Source organism: Aquarana catesbeiana, linkage group LG01, assembly GCF_042186555.1.
Source record: "Aquarana catesbeiana isolate 2022-GZ linkage group LG01, ASM4218655v1, whole genome shotgun sequence".
Taxonomy (NCBI): Eukaryota; Metazoa; Chordata; class Amphibia; order Anura; family Ranidae; genus Aquarana; species Aquarana catesbeiana.
The window spans coordinates 837,765,018-837,780,906 of record NC_133324.1 but is presented as its reverse complement, the minus strand read 5'-3'; the positions used below and the strand labels follow the sequence as shown (position 1 = coordinate 837,780,906).

The window sequence follows — 15,889 nt, the reverse complement described above, 5'->3', positions numbered from 1 at the left end:
GTTGCCAAGTAAAATTGATTTCCTTTTTTCCCCACAAATAGAGTTTTCTTTTGGTGGTAAAAACTATATTTTTACTTTCTACTTTCTATAATACATATCCATTTTTTTTTTTTAAATCTAATTTCTTCATCAATTTGGCCAATATGTATTCTTCTACGTTTTTTTTGGTAAAACAAATCCCAATAAGCGTAAATTGTTTGGTTTGCGCAAAAGTTATACGGTCTACAAACTATGGGATAGATTTATGGACTTTTAATTTTTTTCATGGTTTTACTGATAATAGTTGCGATCAGCAATTTTTAGCGGGACTGCGACATTGTGGCGGACAAATCTGACACTAAGTGACACTTATTGGGGACCAGTGACACCAATACAGTGATCAGTGCTAAAAAAAATTGCACTGTTACTGTATAAATGACACTGGCAGGGAAGGGGTTAACATCAGGGGCAATCACAGGGTTAAGTGTGTTCTCTGGGAGTGTTTTCTAACTGTGTGGGGGATGGACTGACAGGAAAAACACAGAGACCCGTGTTCCTGCTTACAAGGGACAGAAGATCTCTGTGTACTTCCCTGTCTGCCTTGTTTACATAGGCGGATCCCCTTCTGACTCTCTGTGGAGCGATCGCGGGTGACACGCACCCACAGTATCTACACGTTGTTTTGCGTAATAGAGCCGCTCTGCCGCAGTATATATGTGGAAGGCGTTCTTTAAGTGGTTCATTTACATTGTCCCTTCTATTTCTGTATGTGAATAAGGGCATTGTAATTTTTTTATTTTAAAAAAACATCTAAGTACCTTTTTTCTAATCGATATACAGCTGTCACATGATCCAGCCCTTTCCCAGCCTGTCTGCAGGAAAACATAAGCAGGAGGAGCTTCTAGTTCTCTGCTGCTGGTCACATGTTAAAAAAAACAGCCTTTGTAATACAGAGTAAAAATAAATAAATAACATCAATAAACTGTTTTAAATTGGCATACGAAAAAATATTTTTGAAATGAAATCTTTATTATTTTGTGGAAATAACATGGTGTGGGCGGATTTCTGCCAATCACAGGCTCGCCCTGTGTCACGTCCCTCCAGCCTATGTCTTAAAATAAGAGGGAGGTAAAGCCACCAGCAATCAAGATGTAATATCCCACCCCCATTGTGTTTAGCTGGTTAGTGCGCATGGAGGAGGGTGAGAGTGGGCTGCCATTTACCACTGTGTATACGCCTACATGTGTGACTCTGGGCTGCAAAGTTGTGATAGGGAGGAAATGCTCAGCATAGAAGCTCACTGAAAAGTGAGCATGTGCAGAGTTGCCACCACAGCTGCAAAATCCCTAGCTGAATTGGGGAAATGAACAGAAGGTGGTGATAGATAGCAGCAGGATCAGCCAGTTTTTTTTTTTGCAGAAAATAGAAAACAAATCCCATAGTGACTGAGTGATTATGAACAGCATGAAATACACCATTTATTGCTATTTTTTTTTATGATGTGGGCTTAGTAACACTTTAAACAGGTTTTACTGTAAACAGCTTTTATTATTACTTTTTAATAGGTTACTCATTTCACTTTTCTTTATTCAGTATATGCATAGCCTTGGCTGATTCTGACTTTATGAAAGCTCTTAAATACACACACACACACACTATATATATATATATATATATATATATATATATATATATATATATATATATATATATATATAGTGGGGACGGAAAGTATTCAGACCCCCTTAAATTTTTCACTCTTTGTTATATTGCAGCCATTTGCTAAAATCATTTAAGTTCATTTTTTTTCCTCATTAATGTACACATAGCGCCCCATATTGGCAGAAAAACACAGAATTGTTGACATTTTTGCAGATTTATTAAAAAAGAAAAACTGAAATATCACATGGTCCTAAGTATTCAGACCCTTTGCTGTGACACTCATATATTTAACTCAGGTGCTGTCCATTTCTTCTGATAATCCTTGAGATGGTTCTACGCCTTCATTTGAGTCCAGCTGTGTTTGATTATACTGATTGGACCTGATTAGGAAAGCCACACACGTGTCTATATAAGACCTTACAGCTCACAGTGCATGTCAGAGCAAATGAGAATCATGAGGTCAAAGGAACTGCCTGAAGAGCTCAGAGACAGAATTGTGGCAAGGCACAGATCTGGCCAAGGTTACAAAAAAATTTCTGCTGCACTTAAGGTTCAGTTTTTCTTTTTTAATAAATCAGCAAGAATGTCAACAATTCTGTGTTTTTCTGTCAATATGGGGTGCTGTGTGTACATTAATGAGGAAAAAAATGAACTTAAATGATTTTAGCAAATGGCTGCAATATAACAAAGAGTGAAAAATTTATGGGCGTCTGAATACTTTCTGTCCCCACTGTATATGTATATATATATATATATATATATATATATATATATATATATATATATATATATATATATATATATATATCTAGATAGAGATATATATCTCTATCTAGATATATATATAGATATAGATCTATATCTATATAGATCTATATCTATATCTATAGATATAGATCTATATAGACATAGATCTATATCTATATATAGATATATATATATAGATATAGATCTATATCTATATATAGATCTATATAGATATATATCTATATCTATATATATATATATATATATATATATATACAGTATCTCACAAAAGTGAGTACACCCCTCACATTTTTGTAAATATTTTATTATATCTTTTCGTGTGATAACGCTGGAGAAATTACACTTTGCTACAATGTAAAGTAATGAGTGTACAGCTTGTATAGCAGTGTAAATTTGATGTCCCCTCAAAATAACTCAAGACAGCCATTAATGTCTAAACCACTGGCAACTAAAGTGAGTACATCCCTAGGTGAAAATGTCCAAATTGGGCCCAAAGTGTCAATATTTTGTGTGGCCACCATTATTTTCCAGCACTGCCTTAACCCTCTTGGGCATGGAGTTCACCAGAGCTTCACAGGTTGCCACTGGAGTCCTCTTCCACTCCTCCATGACGACATCACGGAGCTGGTGGATGTTAGAGACCTTGCCCTCCTCCACCTTCCATTTGAGGATGCCCCACAGATGCTCAATAGGGTTTAGGTCTAAAGACACGTGTCATGTATGAGGTGAGACCAGAGCTGTGTGGACAGCAACAGAGGAAACCAAATGTTATAAGTGATAATATAGTGGTTTATTAAAGATAAGTGAACACAACCACCTCCAATATAATACAGTGCACAACCAACCAAATCACAAACAGAGACCCACAAATAATAATAGGTTGGACTTGATGGACTTTTGTCTTTTTTCAACCTCACCTACTATGTAACTATGTAATAATAATCAGACAGATATATATATATATATATATATATATATATATATATATATATATATATATATATATATATATAATGGGGAATACCGGAATCATAAACGTAGCCAAGCCAGGGTCATCAACGGGAGGTCAGCAGATGGGGACAGGGAACAAACAGGACCAGGAGAGGATGGATGGATAAGGCTGTGGGGCAAAGGTAACAGGGTCACATGAGGGATGGGTTCAGGTACAAGGCACGGGGTTCAGGTACAGGGATCAGGTTCAGAGACAGGATCAGGTTCAGAGCTCACAGAATCAGGTCAGGGCGCAAGGAAGATACCAAGGCAACTATGAGTGTGTGTTGCCAGGTATTTATACACATCTCCTGCAATCAGGCTCAGGTGACGTCTGATCGCAGGAGATGATGTCGGCTCTACACTGCCAGGAACTACCCGCTGGTGGACACCTGTACTGCGGCCCAAAGATCACATAGAACCACCAGCAGGAGAAAGCTCCCCTGACAGTTCCAGACTGCCAGGAGACCCCCGCTGGTGGACATCAGTACTGCATGCCAAATGTCAGACAGTGTTATTAGCAGGTGGAACCTTTCCTGACAACATACTTGGCCAGTCCATCACCTTTACCCCCAGCTTCTTTAGCAAGGCAGTGGTCAACTTGAAGGTGTGTTTGGGGTCATTATCATGTTGGAATACTGAAGGAAGGGGATCATGCTCTGCTTCAGTATGTCACAGTACATTTTGGCATTCATGGTTCCCTCAATGAACTGTAGCTTCCCAGTGCCAGCAGCACTAATGCAGCACCAGACCATGACACTCCCACCACTATGCTCGACTGTAGACAAGACACACTTGTCTTTGTGCTCCTCAACTTGCTGCCGCCATACACGCTTGACACCATCTGAACCAAATAAGTTTATTTTGGTCTCATCAGACCACAGGACATGGTTCCAGTAATCCATGTCCTTAGTCTGCTTGTCTTCAGCAAACTGTTTGCGGTCTTTCTTGTGCATCATCTTTAGAAGAGGCTTCCTTCTGGGACGACAGCAATACAGACCAATTTGATGCAGTTTCGACGTATGGTCTGAGCACTGACAAGCTGACCCCCATCCCTTCAACCTCTGCAGCAATGCTGGCAGCACTCATTCGATATTTCCCAAAGACAACCTCTGGATTTGATGCTGAGCAGGTGAACTCAACTTCTTTTGTCGACCATGGTGAAGCCTGTTCTCAGTGGAACCTGTGCTGTTAAACCGCTGTATGGTCTTGGCCACCGTGCTGCAGCTCAGTTTCAGAAACTTGGCAATCTTCTTATAGCCTAGGCCATCTTTATGTAGAGCAACAATTCTTTTTTTCAGATCCTCAGAGAGTTCTTTGCCATGAGGTTGCATGTTGAACTTCCAGTGATCAGTATGAGAGAATGAGAGTAGGGATGGGCCAAACGGACCCCTGTTCGCTTTGCACCAGAACTTTCGAACACTGCGAAAGTTCGGACCCTAATAACGAACCCCATTAAAGTCAATGGGAACCGATCATCAAAAATCTAAAGTGCCCATTTTGAAGGCTTATATGAAAGTAATTGGACATACAATGGTTATAGGGGTCCAGGTCCTGCTCTGGGGGACATGTATCAATAAAAAAAGAGTTTGTGAAAAACGTCATTTTTAAATGAGCAGTGATTTTTTGATTTTTAAAGTAAAAGCATAAAAATGAAAAATTCCTTCCAATACGGGGGGGGTCTCCTTAGTCTACATGTAAAGTGGCAGATCTGTACCAGGTCTAGAATCTGCTGCAGTATTTATAAAGGCAAAGACAATGACATTTTCCCTGCAAGTTGCCTTTATTTTGCTCAGCAACAGTCGGGGAGCCAGTGTGTATGATGAGGCCACAATGTAGTGCACTGGGAACAAGATTAGAGATTTTTTGGATACATTCTGGTGTCACTTTGACTTTGGATAGAAGTAACGGGTGCGTAAAAATTGGTCTTTAGGTGTCGGTGGTGCCTTCCCACCATAACCCTATAGAGGTAATTTCCCCCTTTTCCCCATTTCCCCCTTCCATCCCACCCCCCCTTTTTTCCTCCCCTCCACTTCCACCTCCCCATTCCCTTCTCACCTCACCTTCACTCCCCAATACCCCCCTAACCCCCCCACCCCCTTTCTTTTCCCTCCCCCCCTCCTTTTCACTTTTTCCTCTCCTGGTCACCCCCTTATTTTACCTTCATCATTTTCACAAATTTTTACACAACTTTGTTGGTTAGATTCCAGCCCAAAAGTTTCTTTGGAGCCCCACTGGCATTCTTTCATGTGCACTACACTTTGACGGTTTTTCGTGACTTGACTTTGAGGCGCAGACGAAAGATCCTCAATTGGGTGAGCGATTGATGATGGGTATGGTGGTTGACAGCTTCTTCCTTTGTACTACTACCATTTTAATTTTAATTTTATATTGTACCCTCAGTCCATGCAATGGTTTTAATTTTGTTTTATTTTGGTTGCATGCAGTGCTACATCTAATTATTTTTCAAATATCCCCTGATGAGCCAAGAGTGGCGAAACATGTCGGGACAATTATTCTACTGTCATCTGTTTTGAATTTTAGATGTATTTTTGTACATGTGCACATAATTCTTATCAAACCTTTTATCATGTTTTGTATGTAACAATAAAATCTCATATTTTTTGTACCTATCATGGATTGAAATGAATATTTTTTCCTTGTTGGCACCTTAAAAGTCCCGCTAAAAAATCTCCCTTTTCTGCAATGAATGCCAATTTGTCTACCAGTGTTCTCCCCTCTCTCTAGGCTCATGTTCCTGTCATACTAAACCTCAGAACCAACATCTGAATCCAGTAATGGCTGGGCATTATCAAGGTGCAAGTGGCTGACGCTATGGTCAAATAACTCAGCTGACTTCTCCATGGCTGATGTTGCGGTTATGGCAAGGAGGCATGTTTATCCACTCTGGCAACTGCAGGGGACTGCACACTTGTTTCTGCTTGTGTGACAGAGGATGAGGAGGATGAGGAAGGTTTAGTAAGCCAGTCCATCACCTCCTCTGCTGCATGTAGTGGTTGGATAGCACGGGCAAACTCACTAAACAGAGGAAATGATGCCCTGCCTGAGGACTGACCACCACGTCCACCTTTGCCTGTTGACACATTTGTTGCTGGCCCCCTTACAGTGCCAAGGGAACGTCTGCCTCTCCTTGTTGTCCTCCCAGACAATATTGGGAGGGAAGGGGCGGTGCTTATAAGCAAATGTAAAGAAGAAGTGGAAATCTGTACGTAGATGCACTTTAATCAATGTAAAGTGGTGTTTGGTGCACTTTAATTTGAGTACTCACACTACACATACACACTCCACGGATACACTACAATATACTGCAATATAATGCGCCAAACGTACAGTGACACACAAATCTATATGGCATTAAACTTGCAGTAACGCTCATAGAAGTGAATGGCATTAAACTTGCAGTAACGCACAAAACTATATGGCGTTAGACTGGCAGTAACGCACACAGAACTATATGGCGTTAAACTGGCGGTAATGCACACAAAACTATATGGCGTTAAACTGGCAGTAACGCACACAGAACTATATGGCATTAAACTGGCAGTAACGCACACAGTATTATATGGCATTAAACTGGCAGTAACGCACACAAAACTATATGGCGTTAAACTGGCAGTAACGCACACAGAACTATATGTCGTTAAACTGACAGTAACGCACACAGAACTATATGGCATTAAACTGGCAGTAACGCACACATCCACAACCTGGCCCCCAGCTACATCTCTACCTAGTCACAAAATACCAACCTAATCGTTCTCTTCGCTCCTCCCAAGACCTCCTGCTCTCAAACTCCCTTGTCACCTCATCCCATGCTCGCCTTCAGGACTTCTCCAGAGCCTCCCCCATCCTCTGGAATGCTCTACCCCAATCCGTCTGATTTTCTCCTACTTTATCCACTTTCAGACGATCCCTGAAAACTCATCTCTTCAGAGAAGCCTATCTGGCCCCCACCTAACAACTGTACATTTATCTTCTCAATCAGCACATCACCCACAGTTATTACCTCTTGTATCTTTTGACCTTCCCTCTTAGATTGTAAGCTCTAAGGAGCAGGGCCCTCTGATTCCTACTGTATCAAAGTGTATTGTATTTGTACTGTCTACCCTCAAGTTGTAAAGCGCTACATAAACTGTTGGCGCTATATAAATCCTGTATAATAATAATAATAATAATAACGCACACAAAACTATATGGCTTTAAACTGGCAGAAATGTACACAGAACTATATAGCGTTAAACTGGCAGTAACGCACACAAAACTATATGGCGTTAAACTGGCAATAACGCACACAGAAGTAAATGACGTTAAACTTGCAGTAACACACAAAACTATATGGCGTTAAACTGGCAGTAACGCACAAAAAACGTTATGCGTTAAACTTGCAGTAACGCACACAGGACTATATGGCATTAAACCGGCAGTAACGCACACAAAACTATATGACGTTAAACTGGCAGTAATGCCAGTTTACTAATAATAGGTTATAATAGGTGCTAATAGGTGTCCCTCATTGCTATCTCAGAAAGTTGGGAGGTATGCATAAAGGAATGGTAAATCCAAAAACCTGAGTTGCCACTGGAACAGGATAAAATATCCAAATGGTTTCCTTTTTTTAGCTGCTAAGATTTCTCAATGGAAACTGTAATGGTAAAAGCAGACTAATTGGGAGTCAGAGGCTCTTTATTGCAGAATGGGTTAGCAGGCTGCGCACAGATAGGCAAGGACACAATTAAAGGTACGTGTGGGCATGTTGTGGTGTTCACTGCACTAATGCACTAAACCTGCATTGAAAAAAATGTAATCAGAAATGTAATCAGAAGTAAGTGCTCTGTGTACATTTATACACGGAGTAACAAATTACTTTATTATATATAACACAATAATCCTGAATATGCCATATTTTGTTCTTCCCTGAATCCAAACTTCAGAGTTATTTTTCTATTTCCATTTATGCACTAGTTTTAGTTAGGCAAGTTGTTAATTACAACATGTTCCTTCTCAGTGTTACAGTTCACCATTGCTACCTCCTCAATGCATCAGTCTATTATGTCCCTTTCATGACCTCAATATGCCATTTTAAGTCCAGAGTTTTGAAAATTGTTAATAAAAATCTAATATAGGTTGTTGTTCTGCACAAAAATGAGTACAGCCCAACTCATATTTTTATTGCTTTAGTTAGAGTAGAGGAGACCCTTTTGGAGAGATTTCCCTTCACTACTCATGCAGGTAACGAAACAGGAAGGGGGGAGTTTTTTTCAAATAGGGATGGTCTCATACCGTCTCCTTGAGATGATCCCTCTTCTAGATCCTGGACAGGGACAGTCAGTGGAAAGTGTTGACATCCTGCAGGCATGTGGTATCCTGAAGAAGGACCCCACCAGAAGAATACAGAAGAGGAGTGAAGGATTGTAACCCAAAAACTACATGACCACGTGTTTAGGTAAGTAGAAATGATATTTAGAAAGTATATTTTTTTGCATTCCAGCATGCAGCCAGAGGGTTATAGGAAGGAGGGATGAAAGGGGGTTTGTTTTCCGCTGTGAGTGGGACTATGAGGTTAAACTCCAGGAAAACTAAAGGTCCTCCCTTGCAGTGGGGTTGCATCTGCACTGCACAGGTTGTTTATGTCTAGGGCACCAGGTACAGTAGTTTTACTTACTGTACCTGATCCTGCACTCCATTCTTTTTTTTTTTTTTAATTGAGTATTAAGAAGGAAATAGAAAAAATAAAATCCATCAGGCCACAAATAATTTGACCCAATAATAAAGACTTTAGGATGAGGTTTAGCAGGTTGTCAATTAAACAGAGAATTTACTGGAAAAAATCATTATTTACAGTATAACTAAAGAAGATGAAGTAGAAGTGTTAATTCATCTTCACACATGGAAATGTGAATGGAAAATAATACCATGCAAGTGAGTTGAAATGAGTTGCTTGGGGAAAATCCTTTACTTTATTACTGAGCACCATAGTCAAGATACAAAAACACTAGGCTGTAACTGGACATTTTCATCTTAGGAACAAATAACATAGCCGTATTATTCCTTACAGGGTCTTTAGAAAACGTAATCCTGGCAGCTCCAAAAAATAACCATCGACACTTTTCTAGCAAGACCTTCTATCACACCTCTGATTATTTTGGCATATCTCTGTCCCTCTTTCTCTCTTGTTCACAAAAGTAACCATCATGAACCTACGTCATAGGATTCTTCTTTCTACATACAAACAGCAGCACCTGTGTCCATGGGCGTATCTAACGTGAGGCAAAGTGTTTGCCTTGAGCGGCATTTTACGGGGGGGGGCGCCAACCCCCCCCAGGCAGATGGGACACTAGCGAGGACAGCAGAGAACAGGGTCGGACTGGGCTGCCAATCTGATGGCCCAAAAAAGGCCACCACAGACAGTGCCACTTTACTAACTGACAGTATTAATCCTGCCCGTCCGAGACCCGTAGCTTGCTCCAAAACTGGCTCTACTGCCAATGGGTTGCTAGGGCCACAGCGCCTGATGTCTACAAACCAATGGCGTCATGTCTCGGCCCTAATGCAGAGCAAGGCCGAGGCCCCAGCATTCAAAGCGGAGGAGGATTTAACTTCCTCCTCCGCCGCTCCGCACTTAGTGCTTTAGCTCTACCCACCTCCTCCATTTTCTCTGGTGGCTTAGCATGCTCAGAGGGGAGGGAAGAGGACTGCCAGGACTCAGTTGAGAACAACTCTCAAAACCCTGAGGTGATGCCGGGCACCAGGGCTGGATTGGAAACGTGTGTGTCATGAGGGAGCTGGGGCACTGCAGAGATCCATATAAAGAGGAGAGGTTCATGCTGGGACTTGTAGTCCTTCACTTTTGGGGGATGTGACCCCCCAAAAGTGAAGGATTACAGGTCTCAGCATTAACCCCTCAGAGCTGAGGATGTGACACCCCCCTGCCCCCCCAACTAGTGAAGGACTACGGATCCCAGCATGAACCCATGAGATCTAAGGGGTCACAATCTTAGATCAGGGGTATATGTTGGGACTTGTAGTCCTTCTATTTGGAGGGAGTCACATCCTTAGATATAAATTTTCGTGCTGGGACTTGTAGTCATTCACATTTGGGGGGGTCACATCCTTAGATCTAAGGGGTCCATGCTTTTAATGTACAGAGAAAGAGGTTGTGGTCTAATAGGAAGAGGTGGAGCCTAAAGAGGAAGGAGTGGAGTTTACAGATGAAGGGGTGGATCTTAAACAGGATGGGGTGGGGCAAATTTAGATGGGGGCGCCTGATTTTAGTCTTGCCTAGGGCAGTACAAAACCAAAATTCACCACTCCCTTTGTCACTTTAATTGTAACCACATGTGCATAAAGCAAACTTTAGTTGGCTCAGATTGCCAACCCTTCTGTATCCATTCTAATTGCTGCTAAACAAGGGATTCCAAGAGGTCAATGCCAAGACACATTCAGGTACCTATACTAGTTATAACAAAGTCATATCTGCATTAACTGGGATTCTTCACATCTGCCTGGAGAGCAGATTAATTAATTTACAGTAGATGCATGCAAAAATCTACTGTGGTTTTTTTGGTGTGCAAAATTAACACTATTTTAGTTGACTAAAATACGACTAAAATGAAAACAATTCTAATGACTAAAATACGACTAAAACTAAAATGCCATTTTAGTCAAAAGTCTATGACTAAAACAAAATCGAAATTTGATGTCAAAATAACACTGGTTATATATCACATAGGTTCAATCTGTATCTTTAGTGCATGTTCAAACCTTAAAAAAGAAGTATGGGTTTAGGGGTTTTTCATCTATCATACTTACCTAGGTGGATGCAGCATCGGTCAGATGCTGCATCTGTCCCCCAGCGCCTCTGCACTGAGAACCGGGCGATCGAACATCACCGATGGCTCGGTTCTTACAGCTCCCCAAGCAGAGAAATGGCGACTGTCAATCAGCAGCTCTCCCCTCTGCTCCTCCACGCTCACTGAAGCGCTGAGCTGTGGAGGGGTAGGAAGCGGCCATCTCAGGCTCTCAGCGGCTCGCTGAGAGGCTGAGACGGGTGTCAGTCCAGGCACCTGGTGGATCTGGACTCCCATTGTCGGGATGACACAGTGCCTGGACTGAATTCTGTGACGTCAGCAGAGAGCGGACTTCAGACCTCTCTCTGCTAAAAACGGGTTACAGGAGTGCAAAACGAATTGCACTCCTGTCACCCATAGGAGAAGCCCAGCCAAAAGAGTTTAGGTTGGACTTCTCCTTAAAAGCGTTTGTTGCCCCAACATTTCAGATTCCTGATATGTGCCCTGCTGTACCATGTACTTGTATGAAAAAGTCTCCTGTTCTCTTTGTATTGCTTCCTTTGTGTGAAATCCCTGGTGTTCCTGCCAGTCCCTCCCCCATTTACTGTGAAGCTCAATGTGCTGCTGCCTCTCCCCCCCAGCTCTTTATAAAAAAGAGATAAGAAGGTATTTTTTATTTTTTTTTATATATCTATACACAAATGTTTTGCCATCATTTACAAATGTTTTGACCATTTACCATCACTTTAATACCATAAATAATAAGGTTTTATTAGATTTTTATTCCAGGAGTATATAGTAAGTTTGGAAATTCTAGAGAAATACTTAAATAGTGCATTGCAATTTAACTAAATCCTTTAGATTTTAGTTGACTAAAATTAATTTAATTGACTAAAATGTAGGAGATTTTAGTAAACTAAAATATGACTGAAACTAAAACAATTCAGATGACTAAAATATGACTAAAACTAAAATATGGCTTTTTTAGTCAAAAGACTATGACTAGAATTAAATCAATATTTGATGTCAAAATTACCACTGTAGTCAACCTAAATGTCAGTTATTTATGGATACTTTAAAGTTTAATTAAATTATGTTATCTAATATCACTTAAAAGTCATCATCAAAATTCCCTATATCATGTCATACAACCTAGATTTTCAGTAATGTAGAATTCGCAAATACCTGGAAAATTCAGCTTCCATAGAATGACATCTTAGAGCCCTTTCACACTAGGGCGGTGCGGGCGCCAGCGGTAAAACTGTGCTATTTTTAGTGCCGCTTTATCATCGTTTCAGCGGTGGTATTCGGTCGTTAGCGGGGCGGTTTTACCCCCTGCCAGCGGCCTATGCCGGCGGTATAGCCGCGCTGCCCCATTGATTTCAATGTGCGGGAGCGGTGAAGGAGCAGTGTATACACCGCTCCTTCACTGCTCCAAAGATGCTGCTAGCAGGACTTTTTTTTACCATCCTCCCAGCGCACAGCTCCAGTGTGAAATCCCTCGGGGCTTTCACATTGGAGACACAGCAGCGGCTCTTTCTGGGCGCATTGCAGGCGCTATTTTTAGCGATGTAGCGCCTGCAAAGCGCCCCAGTGTGAAAGGGGTCTTAGAGAGGGCATAGATACAAATCAGCTCAGGGCACTTCTGGCAATGCAGTGTCCAAAAGAATCAAGACTATCACTGTTGCCCTTATAGAGCAATATTTCAACTCTAATTACATAAGTATCACTGTTTTCCACACATACTGATGGATTAATTCTTCACAGGTTCACAGATTCTAGAACGAGGAACAACCAACATAATGAAAAAGAGCGCAATAATATCAAAAGTGTTCTGCCTGTCTTTGCTTCTGACATTCCTGCCCAGCAACTTTGGTAACGTATGTACTGGATCCCAACCACACATCAATCCATCTTTGGTCACGCAGCTAGATTTACGTCAGTGCAATATTCGCAACCTTCAAGAAAGTGATTTCAAATTACACACCAATTTACAGACAGTGGATCTCTCTCATAACCTTCTAGAAGAGATAGACTTTTCAGTGTTCAAGTTTAATACCATTCTAGAACATCTAGACATCTCACACAACAGACTACACATTATAAACTGTAGCTCATTACAATTTATTAAAGACATAAAACATTTAAATATGCCCTACAATAATTTTGAAACAATGGATCTTTGCAAGGAATTTGGATACTTGACAAAGTTGGAACACTTTGGATTGAGTAGTAAAAGGATTAAAATAAATGATTTTGCAAATATTGCACTCCATGAATTTAAAAGTGTGTTTCTGGCACTTGAAGAATTGAAAGAATATTATCCTGGTAGTCTAAGGCTACTGAAGACTGAGAAGATACACATCATTTTACCTCAAATTATCCCCAGCTCCATTTTTTTACTGAGTGATGCCTTTAATTCCACAATAACTCTGGAAATCTCTCAGATTAGATGTATACAGTGCCCTGTGGGGCAGATTTCTTTTATTACCAAAAACTCAAACGTATCAACTCTAATTCTTAGCAATTTTACAATGCCATGGAGTGCCATGAGTAGGTTTCTGGAAGGTTTCTGGAAGTCCTCAGTTAAACATCTCTTCATTTATGGGTACACAATCATAGAGGATTTTGAGTATGAACCCATTGATGTCTCGAAAGGTTCAGTAGAATCTTTACACATTGAAAATATTATGTCTCTAGTGTTTGAATTTTATGAACATCCGTTGCCCATTTTTTCAGAAATGTTTGTCAGCAATTTGACTTTATCTAATGCAGATCTTACATACTTCTTTTGTCCAAAATTACCTAGCATTTTCCAGTTTCTAAACTTTGCAAATAACGGAATTACCGATGGTATTTTTCAACAATGTAGATCTCTTCTAGTTTTGCAGTATCTTAACTTACACAATAACCGACTAGAGAGGCTTCTGAGCTTAAGCTCAATGACTTCAACTATGAATTCTCTGCTCCATCTAGATGTGAGCTTTAATTCTCTTTATTATGATCAGAATGTACACTGTGAATGGTCAGAAAGTCTGGTTTTCCTAAATCTGTCCAGAAACAAGCTAGCAGATTCAGTTTTCAAATGTCTGCCAAATAATGTTGAAATACTGGATCTTTCCCGAAACCAGATAAAAAGTATTTCTAAAGACATTACATTGTTAAGAGCATTAAAAGAAATAAATCTTGCATTAAACCAGCTAAGCAATATACCAGATTGTAGACACATAAGCAAGAATTTGAGGGTCCTAAACATAGATAACAATATTATATTCTCTCCATCGAGTGATTTCTTCCAGAGCTGTCGAAATGTAAAGACAGTGAGTGCTATTAACAATAAATTTCTTTGTAATTGTGAAATGCGGGCATTTGTTAGCGCTATCCAGGCATTTAAAGGAGAAATGTTGGGGTGGCCATCATCCTATAATTGTGAAATTCCTGAAGAATTTAGAGGAATCATTCTTAATGATTTCCATCTTTCTGAGGTATCATGTAATGTATACCTTTTAATAGGCATTGCTGTAGGTTCAGTATTGATTGTGGTATTTTCCATAATTTTTACGTGTAAATATTTTGATGTACCTTGGTATTTGAGAATGATTTTCCAGTGGCTGAGAAGAAAATATAGGGTACGGCAGGTTAATGTAGCAGAGATCCAGAACAGCAAACATTTTCATGCCTTTGTCTCATATAGCCAAAAAGACAGCGACTGGGTAAGAAACTTTGTGCTGCCCAACCTTGAAAAAGATGATAGCTCAATAAGAATTTGTCTCCATGAAAGAGACTTCATCCCAGGCAAATCGATCGTTGAAAATATCATCTGCTGCATAGAAAAAAGCTTCAAGTCTATCTTTGTCCTTTCTCCAAATTTTCTTCAAAGCGAATGGTGTCATTATGAATTATACTTTGCACAGCATTCATTATTTGGCAAGACTTCAGAGAACCTAATACTCATTTTACTAGAACCAATACCCCAATATCTTATTCCTGACAAATACAGCAGATTAAAAGCACTAATGAAGGAAAGGACTTACATGGAGTGGCCAAAGGAGAGAGCCAAACAAGGCCTTTTTTGGGCTAACCTCAGGGGAGCAATTCAAATAGACCTTCCTGTTCCAGAGGGGGATTTATTTGAAGAGGAGACGGAACTTCACAACCATAGAGAGGCTGATGGACATAACCTGTAAAGAAGAGTTGTAACAATGAACAAGACTTTTTGGCCATATAATTGCCTGTATTAAAAAGACTAAATAATATTTTGTAGAGATAATGAAGAATTAATCATACACATTTCTGAATTTGAATGGCATTCTTCTAAACTGTGGTTTGGAAGCCTTAGAGCACTAAAAGCATAATGGTGATAAATGGTGACCAGGCGTAGCTGTATAAAATGACATGGTTATCATAAAAAAAAAAATCTGAAGAGCAATGTGATTAGGGAGCAGCCATATTGCATACTTCTCATGAAAAAAGATACAGTAGGCTCATTCACACTACCCATACAGGAAAATGATGGGTAGTGTTGTGTTGGCCTTTGGAAGGGGGGGGGGGGGATTGCAGTGCACTGTTTTCTTTTTTTCTTTTTCTTATTGACTTTATAGAAATGTCACAAAGTGATATTTTATTTATTTCTATACACTGAAATTCAGGCAGAGATAGAGAACTGGGGTGCTGTGCGAAAA

The 15,889-nt window shown here is 40.2% G+C and overlaps 1 protein-coding gene across 1 annotated transcript in view; it reads left to right on the top strand.

The window, feature by feature from the left end:
* LOC141116464 (toll-like receptor 1) overlaps window positions 1-15,463 on the top strand; it is a 28,008-nt gene extending 12,545 nt beyond the window's left edge. Inside the window, exon 2 of the mRNA XM_073608812.1 lies at window positions 12,975-15,463. Within this exon, the coding sequence (XP_073464913.1) occupies window positions 13,010-15,394 (2,385 nt within the window). The 5' untranslated portion in view covers window positions 12,975-13,009 and the 3' untranslated portion in view covers window positions 15,395-15,463. The remainder of the gene's footprint in view (window positions 1-12,974) is intronic.
* Window positions 15,464-15,889: the final 426 nt, after the last annotated feature.